Below are 11216 nucleotides of genomic sequence, written 5' to 3' on the forward strand. Positions count from 1 at the left end.
GGCCCCAGTCACAGGTTCTGGGGATCTCACGTGGGCACTGCTTTCGGGGGGCTCTCCTGTTCTTCCCAGAGGGGGTGTTCCGCCAGAGGGGTGAGGAAGCCCTGCTGGGCACTGTTTCCTGCGCCCCAGGCAGCAGTCCAGCTGTGGAGAAAGTGTTATTCCCAGAGCCCTCTTCCAGTTCTGCTCCATGTCTAATGCATTCACACTCTTTGTTCGGCAGATACAGATTGGGAGGCTAGTGTGGGGCGGGGGGCTGTCCTCGATGCTGGGGTACAGCAGTGGGCTGTTGCTGCTGAGCCAACCTTGCATTCTCCCAGAGTGAGACGCAGAGTCGGCACACACAGGCTGTGTCAGGATGCTGAGTGTCCCAGTGAGCACAGCGCAGGGTGGGGGCAGCAAGAGAGCCGGGCAGGGTGAGCGGGTCCTGCTTTGGTCAAGGAAAGCCCTTGCTATAGAGCATACCAAATAGAGGCTTCTGGGGGTAGCCAGAAAAGGAGCATTCTGGGCCCACTGACATCCATGCAAAGGCCCTGTGGCCATGGCGTGTTCAGCTTATCTGTCACAGCAAGGACCAAGTGTGAGAGGCATGAATGAGGGGAGGGTGACAGAGAGAGTCCCGCCTAGGCCAGGCCCTGTAAGCCTCACCCTGTAAGGCTTTCCGCTTTTACTTGGACTAACTGGGAGGCAGTGGAAGGTTTCAACAGGAGAGACATGTTCCGACTTCTGTTTGAAGATGCTTTGTCCGGGGCCTTTGGTAATCTTGGGGCAGCCCCCGGCACGGTCGGGGGAGTTCGTGCCTGGCCTGTCCTGGCTCCTCTGAGGCCTGAGGTGATTCCCCTCCATGAGTCTTCTGGGGCAGCCCTGTGGGCATGAGTGGGGCAGGGCCCCAGGGCCAGGCCTCTGGACACAGTCCCCAAGCTGACCAGGGCCCCCCAGCCCCTGGCAGAGAAGGGGAAGGGGCGGACCCTGGCGCGCGGTGGCGTGTGCGGAGACAGGGTGTGTCCTGTAGATGGGAGTGTCCCTCTGCGTCCAGCCTGTGCGGTGTCCCCCAAGGGTCCAGTGCCTGCCCCTGGCCAGCAGTCTAGCAGCTGCCCATGCTGGATCAGCAGCCATCCACAGGGGTGGCCCTGGACAGTGCCCAAGCAGTGGCCATCCCTGTGGCCCCTGGGGACCGGGCAGATCCAGGCTGAGGTCCCAGGGGAGATTCTGCCTGCAGCTGGCCGTCTCGTCTCGTGTTCCCTCAGCCCCTCGGAGCCGATGTTCTGCCTAGGATCTGTGTCTTTGTGGAGTCCTTGTCTCTCTCTCCCCACCAGCCCCCCTACCCTGCTCGTCCGGAGCCTCAGGGGGCCTGCATGGCCTCAACTCTCTGTGGAGCCAGGGCCCTTCCCCTGGTTTCTGTGTGCTGGCCGCCCCGCATGGTCCAGGAGGGCCTCTGGAGCATTGATCTGCGGGGCTGGGGTGCAGGGCTGACCCCAGGGGGCGCCCCTGAGCCGCTTCCAGCTCCCCTTGGAGACCGAAGCCGCCGCAGGCGGGGCTGTGGCGCCACCTGCCGCTGACAGGCGTGTCCTCTCTCCTGATCACAAAAGTAATACTTGCTGCTCGAAGACACTTTGGGAAATCATGGTTTGTCCATAGTCCCACTACTCAAATATACGTGATATTAATGTTTTATTGCATTTCTCCATTTCTCACTATGTGCATATGATCTCCCTAATTTTTAAAATGCTGCCTTTTCATTTAATATTTTGACATTTCTAGCATCTGTCCTTCTACAAAGTGGAAATTGTCTGGTTGTGACCTGATGATTTGTTGAGCCAGGTGACCCACCAATGACAGACATTTAGCTTATGAACTATTTCCCGAATGGGAGTTCACTGGATGATTGCAAAAAAATGTTCCTTTATTTTTTTCTTTAAGTGTCCACTGCAGTGGCTTTAGTATATTCAGTTTGGCAAACATTTTCATCACCCCGTAAAGAAACCTTGTACCTGTTATCAGTCAGTCAGTCACTCCCCATCTCCCCGCCCCCACGCCCCCCTCTACCTTCTGTGTCTGTAGATTTGTCTCTTCTAGATGCTCTGCATGAGTGGAATCACACCCCATGGGACCTCTGGTGCCCGGCTTGTCACAGTCAGCCCAGCGTCTTCCACGTCCATCCTTGTAGTGTGTGCGCATCTTCCCTCCTAGGGCTGAATAACGTCCACCCTGGAGATGGACCACTGTTTACCCACCATCTGTTGATGGGCTTGGAGACCAAGCTGCGGTGAACATGGGCGTATGGTACTTGTTGGAGCCCCTGCTCCCAAACTTTTTGGGCAAAGCTGTCACCTGACACTGGGGACAGTGAGTGGCAGTTGACGTTGTAAACAGTGAAGCAGTGAAGTCCCCACCCCCTTTCCTTACTCAGCTCCCAGGGCAGGGATGGCAGGTGGAGGGCAGCCAAGCCCCCAACGCTCAGACTGAAAGTCTGGGGCCTGTCCAGGAAGCCCCGGCTCAAGGAGAGGGCTGTGGGCAAGCAGGAGGGTGCCAGCTCGGCACGGATGTGCGCAGCCACACACGCCAGCCTGCCCTCGCCTCTCCACGGCCCAGGGAAGCATTAAATACTCATAGCGAATACTCATTATGTTAGAGTGTGCCAATACCGCGCACACTGTGCACCTGCCCTTGACGGAAGGAAGGGAGCCCATGCAGCCCAGCTTCCTTCTGTACCAGGTGGAGGGCTGGGGAAGGGGGGTTCGACAATGACCCGAATTCTCAGGTGTCACATCTTTGACCTTCTTAATGGTCTTCCCTCATGGGACATGTGCCCACGTAAGACCTAGGGTGGTCCTGCGTCTTTCTGTGCTGTGAGGGACACACACAGCATGTGAGGGGCTGTGACCGGCTCCCCTCTGCCTCTGTCGACTCTGCCACCGCACGACAGGATCACAGCTGATCCGCCCCATCGCGGAGCACCCAGTGCCACAGTGAAGATGCTGCTACGTCTGCGGATCACAAGGGCAAAGTTCCACGTGCGTGTCGGTGGCAGCTGGTGCCAAATTCTCTCCCTGAAGCTGTGGCCCCAGCTCACGCCACCCCCAGCAGCACGAGGCTGCCCTTGTTCCACCTGCACCACGTGGCCTTCGGTGCCTCCCTCTGAAACAGGACAGACGACCAAGGACCAGGCCACTGGCATGGAAAGCAGACCCACCCCCACCCCAAGGAGAAAGAGGTGGTGCAGGCAGCCATTGGCGACGTGTAAAAGGCTTGTGTCTAAGAGGCCACAGGGAGAGCATCAATTAAAACGTCAAGGGGAAAGTTGAAAGGGAAACTAGAGAAACTGCCAGATTGTAGGACAGAAGGATAGAGAAAAAAGGAGATGAGTCGTGCAAGAATTGGAGGCACCTGGAGGGGGCAGACCCGCCCCCGGAGGGGAGGAGCAGGCGCAGGCGTGGCGGTGACAGAACCCCGTCTTAGTAATGAAGCCCCACACGAGAGGCTTAACACAGCAGAAATCCATCCTTCACAGTCGAGAGCGGCCACCACCCCTCCAGAGGCTCCCGTGGAGGGCCCTTCCCGCCTCTTCCAGCTCCAGGGGGCTGCGGGCGTCCCTCTGCGCCCTGGCCGTGCAGCCTCTGCTCTCTCCCGTCTTGTGTCTCCTCTCATTAGGACACTTGTCACTGGGTTAGGGCCACCTGATAATCCAAGATAACTTTCTCCTCTCCGGGTCTGTATCTTGATCTGAGCTGCAAAGACCCTTTATCCAAATTAGTCCGGTTTGCACATGGTGTAAGTGGGCGAGTTGTAGGAGGAAGTCAGAAGATGAAGTCAATCCAAGAACGGGAGAGGAGATGTGAGTCCACACCAGGCGGTCTACACCAGCAGAGAGGAAGGAGTTGATAGTGGCTACAGCAAAGTGAGGGCGGCAGACAGGGCAGGGCTGGTCAGGAGCCCTGCTGTGACAGCTGGCTTGTCAGGTGGTGCCTGTGACCTTGATGGCGCTGCAAAGCTACCTGTACCTCCGGGCAGCTCGGCTCCAGTGCAGGGAGAGCCTCCAGGGCAAAGAGAGTTCGGTTCTTGCTCCTGGCTTTCAGGCCCCAGAAGCCCCTGGCCATGCCCGTGCCCCCCACACCCTGTATCTCCTTCTCTGTGCAGCGGCCCCGCAGCCGGTTCTGGCTCCTCAGACAAGGCCGGGCTGGAGGCGGCCCCCCTGGCCACAAGAGAGAAGATCAGGTCCAGGTTCCATGGCAGCCATGACCTGATCCACCGCCTGTTCGTCTGCATTTCAGGTGCCTGCTGGGCCCGGCTGGGGCGGGGCCTCGGGTGGGCGGGGCCTGGTTGAAGGTGGTTGGACTGCCGGGTGGGGCCTGGTTGAGGGTGGGTGGGGTCTCAGGGTGGGCAGGGCCTGGCTGAGGGTGGGCTGCAGCATTGAGCGGGACCTGGCTGCTGGTGGGCGGGGCCTGATTGAGGTGGGAGGTGGGTTGGGCGGGGCCTCGAGTGTGGGCGGAGCATGGGTGCGTGGGTGGGGTCTGGCCGAGGGTGAGCTGCAGGGTTGGGGGGCCTGGTTGAGGGTGGGCGGGGCCTCACGGTGGGCGGGCCCTGGCCGAGGATGCGCGGCCGGGGACCCTGCTGGGCAGGGTGTGGTGGTTGCCCGGCCAGGGGAGCACCCCCTCCCTACCATCTGGGGGTCTCCCCACAGTGCCATTTCATCATCCCCAAGCCCAGGAGGAAGGAAGTCTCAATTCCTCACTAGGGTCCCATCTGTGATTGGGAACCCATCCGGCTCCCGTGGGGGCCTTGGCCACCCACACAGGGAAGGCAGGGTCTGTTCAGTTTGTGGTTCAGATCGTAGTGTACATCCTGACTAGTTTTGTTTCCTCCTGTGGGGATGGCTACGCAGTGGGGGGGTTTCAGAGGGCCGTGAGCAAAAAGATGTCTTTTTAATGCTGCTCTTTAGTTCTGTGTGTCTAAAATAACCAACACATCCATGCGGTTCAAAAGTATAACAGAACGCACTGAAGCCCCCAACTCCCGTCCGGCCTCCTGCGTGCCCTTCCCACCCCCACCCTCCCGGGTCCAGGGGTTCCCACCCCCACCCTCCGGGTTCAGGGGTGCGTCCAGACAGGGCTTCCCCGCGGCCCACTCTACCGGGCCTGCTTGGCAGGAGCCCAGCCTGCAGAATCCGCCCGTGAAGAGGGGTGTCCCTTACTGCCCAGGGCCCCCCAGGCACTGTGGAGCCTGGCCAGCTGGGACAGGAGGACCTGGGTGCGAGGAGCTTGGCTCCGCACAGCGGCCAGACTGGCCACACTGCTTTGTTTCCAGCTTTAAGGGTATTGAGCCTGGCAGGCGCTCTGTACTGTCGCCCGTGCACAAAGAATCCTCCCGAAGCGCTGAGTGCAATCCCTGGGGCGGGTCCCTGGGCTTCCAGTTCTGGCAGGACACCCGCAGCTTTCCCCCAGGCCGCCAGAAGTAGCAGCGTCTGCGCTGGAAGAGCTAACAGGGCTTCACTTGTCACTGAGAAATACCCTCACTCCGGGAGGGGAGACCCACACGGGGAGGGGGAGCCTCAGGCAGGGAGGCGAAGGGGTCTGCCATGAGAGTGGGGGAAGCAGGGAATGGCAGGGGTTGGGCAGAGGGCAGGGCCCACCCTGGCTCCTCTCGGTGCCCTGCAGTCAAGCGTACTTGGGGCAGCAGCGTCTGCCAGGGAAAGGGGACGTGATTGGAGGCACACATGGCCGTGTCCGTGAAGGTGCTGCAGTGGGCCGTGGGCACAGTTCAGGGCCCTGGGGTCATCCCTCAGTGAGAGGCTAGGACCACTCAGGAGTGGTGGCCGGGACCCCAAGGATAAAATGCATGAGTGAGAATGAGCGGGGCCTGCGGGGGCTGTCTGTGTAGGCACCCCTCCACCGGCCTCCCCTTGACTCCTGAGCTGGGTGGCCTCTTCTTGCCCCCACCGACTTGAGGACGCGGCCAGCGGCACGGGCCCCGGAGCCCCTCAGCCTGACGGCCGCTCCTCTCCCAGGCGTGGCTGACCAGCTGCAGACCAACTATGCCAGCGACCTGAGGAGCATTCTCAAGACCCTTTTTGAGGTCATGGCCACCAAGCCGGAAGCAGATGACAAGGAAAAGTTAAAGAAGGGTGAGTGCCGCTCAGGGCAGGTCCGCCACCCCAGGGATTAGCGTCTCCTCACCCTGTGCGAACATGGCCCTACACATCCACCCAGCTTCTGCACGACCTGCCACATTCCAAACAGGAAGCGCCTAGCACTGCCAGGCTCTCTGCTAGGGGACCTAGGGGCACACATCACAGGCCCAGAAGTGCCTGAGAGGCCACCTGCCTGGGGCCGCGTCCCCACTGCTGGCAGCTTTGCAGCTGGCTCACGACCCAACATGCACCGGCCTGTGCCCACAGCACCTGCTGCTCTCCCCCTGCACACGCTCCTGCAAGGTCACTCAACTTCTTGGAGCTAACAGGCTGGGCGGGACGGTACCCTTCCTCTCAGAGACAAGAGCCAGACTTGGCACAGAGTCACTTCTAGCGAATTCTCCCTGCCAAAGCAATCTGAGGCCAGCCCAGAGTGGAGGGGACATAGGCCCCACCTCTCCATGGGGGGAGTGGCTGTTCATATGCTGTGGCCACCTGGGACCTGCCTCACACTTACACATGCTCAGCATGTCACAGTGTAGACACGTGCCCTCACAAGCACACACCTCATCACAGGGCATCTGGGCACACCGGGCATCCCGACCCGGCCCACCAGTGTCCCTCCTTGCTGGGGGGAGCAGGAGCAGAGTTAGTCCTGTGTGTCGGCCCAGCTCTGCCTCCTGATAGCCCCGTGCCAGGCTACACGGCCCCCACCTGCCGGGGAATCCTGGGCGAATTGCCTTCTGAAACATCATGGTTCCGAAAAGGTGGGCGACTTGGGCCGCTTCTGCAAGCAAGGATGGTGGCTCCTCGGTCCGTGTCCGTGCCTGGGCCCCTGCCTGCCTCAGGGGTCACAGCCCAAGGAGGCCTGTCCACACACACCGTGCAGGGGCTCTGGGGCTGGGGGCCCATGGGGAGGCTGCACGCCTCTGGACATGGAAGGCCCCTGCCGGGGTCAGTACCCAGCCTGCCAGGGCTGTGGGGACCCCACACGCTGTGGGACTGCAGCTGCGCGGAGAAGCTAACCCCTGCTGGTGATGTGGAGGTGGACCTACTGGGGACAGGTGTTTGTGCATCGACCCCACCCACCCCTTTCCCTCCCAGTCACCCAGAGCCTGCGGAGCGCGGCCTTGGAGGATTGTGCCCTGTGCCAGGAGACCCTGTCGTCCTCTGAACTGGCAGCCAAAACCCGAGATGGTGACTTGGAAGGTGCGTTTGGAGTCTGGGCCAGGGCCCAAGGGGCTGCGTGCTGGGCAGGTAGCAAGGACCCTGTCTGGACTGTCCCCCTGTCTGATTCTCCAACTGGGGGTCCCTCCCCAGAGGCCCTCTGGGCACATAGCTGCCCATGGAGAGGCAGCACCCCACTCTGGTATCCCCTCCTCAGCCCCCCGGGTAGGCACACAGGCCTGCACCTGCCCCCGCCTGCGCTCCTGCTCCACAGGAAGGGCCTCGAGTGGCAGCCTCCGGCACCCTCTTCACAGGAGGCTACACTCTGCTTGTGTGGGAAGCCCGAGCCCCTGCCACCCTGTTGCCTGGAGGTCAGGCCTGCTGGGGGCCCAGTCAGGGGGAAGCATCCCGAGTAGGTGAGGGCGCTGGCAGCACGTCTGTGGAGAGGGGTGGGAACCTGGGGAAGGCGCCGAGATGGATGGCGGCAGGCCTGACCAGGCGTCGGACGCGTGTGGAGCTGAGGAGTTGAAAGTTGACCCCATTATAGGCCAGAGGCCACAGCACTCCTGGGGCTTCAGGCTGGCTGGGCTGGCCCTGCCCGGCCCTGGCTTAGAGCCTCCCTGGCGATCCAGTGCCCGGGGCGGGCGGGGGGGGGCGGTGACGGAGGCTCCAGGGATGGGGTGTCTGGAGCAGGCTCTTTCTAGAAAACCATACACAATGGTACAAAGCACCTTAGCAGGAACTCAGAGCCCCTCTGCTCAGGAGGCACGGAGGTGATGAGCTTCGAGGTCTGGCTGCCCAGTGCGCAGGCAGGGGTCACACCCACCCTGCCCGCTGGTTACCCAGACTCCTCTGGAAGTAGCACCTGCTGACAGGGCCTGGACACTGGTCAGAGGAATGGGTGGTGGGCCCAGGAAATCTTTGGGACTCTCACACTCCCCACCAGGAGAGGGGCTGGCCTTGTTCTGAGCTGGTGGCCCTGGCCTAGCACAGCCCTTAGGGGCTAACATTGTGACCTGGGATTTCCCTGGGGCCAGCCTGGGATTTTTACACAGGGGAGGGGTAGTGAGCAGGAGAAATGGCCTCCCTGCACTGGGGTGAGCTCACAGAGCCCAGAGTGGAAGCTGGGAGAGGTGGGTGGGAGGTAGTTTCGGGTCTGTGCAGGCAGGGGGAGGGGCAGACCCACCAGGCCGGGAGGGAGGCCAGGAGACCCCAGGCCCTTCGTGGACAGCAGCCTTGCCGAGTTCTGTTTGGAGGCGCTGAGGATGGGGCCAGGGGTGCAGGCCAGTGGCCACCTGAGTGTTGGGGGTCCTGTGAGGCTGGACAGACCACCACAGCACACTGGGGCCTGAGGGAGGGATTCCCCACCCCCACCCCCCAGGGCTGTTGGCACTGGCCTTGGTGCCTGAATGGGAGGAAAGCGCCTGTCACTCCGTGTTGGGAGCCCCCTTCTCCCCACGGTGACACATCTGCCGAACCCCAGGGCAAACCTCCACAAGAGGCCTCCATCAGAGAGCACCCCTAGAAGTGAGCCAGGACGGTCCCCACACCCGCGTGGAAGGAGGGCCTGGGCCCCTGCCTGGCCTGCACACGTGTCAGGGAGGGGCCAGGCATCTGCCTGGGCTTCCGGGACCACCAGGACCCCGGAACTGCTCTGGAGCCAGGGGCGGGCAAGGCTGAGCCTGCTGGGGCTCCCGGGGCCCCCACAGAGCGTGCCTGGAGCTGAGCCGGGGGCTGATTTCTTCATTCCTCAGCCACCGCCTCTGACCAAGGGCCCTGCCAGGCGGGGTGCTGACAGAGAGAGGCTCCAGAGAGGGTCATCCAGGTGGTCATCCGGGTGGGCACTCCCTGCCCACGTCCTGAATCCGGGGGGCCTGGCCTATAGCTGGGGTCTGGCGGACAGGCCCTGACAACAGCTGCAAAGGCCCTGTCCATTTGATGCCAGCAGTTTTCCCAGACGGTGGCCAGTACCTGGAGTCCAGGGGAGGGCCAGAGGGGAGGAGGGGGCTGACGGGGCCCCACACCCCAGCCCACCGGCTGCCCCTGTCACCAGTCCGTGGTTCCCTTTGGCTGATGCGAGGTGCACCTGCCTTCTTGTCCCAGATCCGCCAGAGTGGGTCCCAGATGAGGCCTGCGGCTTCTGTACCGCGTGCAAAGCGCCCTTCACCGTCATCCGCCGGAAGCACCACTGCCGGAGCTGCGGGAAGGTAAGAGCGACGTGGCGGCCAGAGGTTGTGCCCGCAGCGCCAGGGGCTGTGGCCAGGGGCATCCCACAGGATCTGGGAGTCAGGACCACATCCCAGGGCACTGGTAAGGCCTTTGGGGTCCCTGTCCCCGAGCCCTGGGCCCTGCTCTGACTTGGCACAAGGTGTGGACTCCGGGCACTCGGCCCACTGGGTCCCGATGGTGCCGTGCCCAGCCCCCAGCCGCTTCAGAGCTGAGGACGCGCAGGGTAAGGGGGTCTGAACAGGACCTGTAGCAGCCTCAGAGTAGGGCTGGGCCCCTCCCTTCGAGAGTGTGACCACCCCCAGGCCCCGCCCTGCCCGCAGAGCCCCGCCCCCTGACACCCTGCACGGTGGACGTGGGAACCACTGGGATCTGGAGGGGTGAGGCGCGGGGGCGGAGCTGGCTTGTTGGGCACCCCGGCTCACTGGCCCCCCTGCCCGCCCCTCAAATTCCAGATCTTCTGCTCCCGCTGCTCCTCGCACTCCGCGCCGCTGCCACGCTACGGGCAGGTGAAGCCGGTGCGCGTGTGCACGCACTGCTACATGTTCCACGTCACACCCTTCTACAGCGACAAGGCAGGCATCTGACACACGGCCTCGGCACTCCCCAAACCTGCCAAGGCCCCAGAAGTCTCCCAGGGAGGGGGCGCTGCTGGTTGCAGGAGGGTCTCCACTGCATTTCATCAAGTTGCTGCCACCACTGCAGGAGGCTGCAGGCCGCCCAGGCTTCCAGAAAACGTCCAGCCCCTCCTCCCTCCCGCCCTGGCCTCCCCACCTGTGGGGACCCCAGGCCAGCTGCAGGGGACAAAGGGAGGTCGGCTTCAGGCAGTGGGGATACCCAGGGCTGCCAGGTAGCTGCCTGGGCAGGGGTGGGCTTTCCTCCCGCCTGCCGGACCCTCCCACCCTCTTCCCTCCCCCACACCCCTGCCCCTGACCGCTGGCCTGCTGAGCTGCTCAGCCATACTAGAAGGCCTACTCAGAGCTAGCTCTTGACCAACCAAGTGGGACTGCACCCGGGGCTAAATCCTGGGCTGAGTGGACACGTCCAGGGGAAGGGCAGGCCTCGGGGTCCCCAGAGGGCTTTGCCACACACCGCCCATTCTCGCTCCCTGCTCCGAGCCCACAGCGGCCACCTCGCTCTCCAGTGCTGCCTCTCTCTTGGCCAAACAGCGGGTATCTTGTTTATTCTCAGAGGGGGAGGCACCAGGTCGTCTGGGCCCGCAGGCATGCCCCTGCCACGTGTGCCCGGCTGCTGGCCAGATGGGGGGCCAGGCAGCTGCCTACACAGCACCGAGACCCGTTCCCCGGGGTCTGAGGACCACCAGATGTCATTCACCTGCTGCCACTACCCTCTTCCCTCCGACCCCCACCCCAGGGCCCTGGCCCACCTCCTCAGACCCCAGAGTGGCCCGGCGCCCAGGCGGAGGCTGTCAGGGGCCCCAGCACGGACACCTCAGGCTTAAATCTCAGGCTTCACATTGCAGTGAGGATTGCAGCTTTATTTTTAGAGAGATGCTAACTACTGCTTCTTTTATAAGAAAATCCAACTACTGCTGAACAGTGGGTACACATGCACAGAAACGGCTTCTGGGGGGAAAGTATATAATGGAGGGAATGTTATGTATTGAGATTATTTTTATTTTCTAAATGCTGTAATTCGAAGCCATTTCCATAAATCTATTTAAGGATTGCAGACACTT

The 11216-nt window shown here is 62.2% G+C and overlaps 1 protein-coding gene across 3 annotated transcripts in view; it reads left to right on the plus strand.

Annotated features, from left to right (window-relative positions):
* ZFYVE28 (zinc finger FYVE-type containing 28) overlaps positions 1-11216 on the plus strand; it is a 99064-nt gene extending 87848 nt beyond the window's left edge. For 2 of the 3 annotated variants that reach the window (XM_029949471.1, XM_029949469.1), the window contains 5 exons: positions 4135-4268; positions 6002-6118; positions 7229-7333; positions 9395-9498; positions 9973-11216. In XM_029949471.1, coding sequence (XP_029805331.1) covers positions 4135-4268; positions 6002-6118; positions 7229-7333; positions 9395-9498; positions 9973-10104 — 592 coding nt within the window. In that variant the 3' untranslated portion in view covers positions 10105-11216. Of the gene's footprint in view, positions 1-4134; positions 4269-6001; positions 6119-7228; positions 7334-9394; positions 9499-9972 lie in introns of those variants that run through there. The other variant, XR_003912422.1, reaches the window with a different exon arrangement.

Source organism: Suricata suricatta, chromosome 1 (assembly GCF_006229205.1).
Source record: "Suricata suricatta isolate VVHF042 chromosome 1, meerkat_22Aug2017_6uvM2_HiC, whole genome shotgun sequence".
Classification (NCBI taxonomy): Eukaryota; Metazoa; Chordata; class Mammalia; order Carnivora; family Herpestidae; genus Suricata; species Suricata suricatta.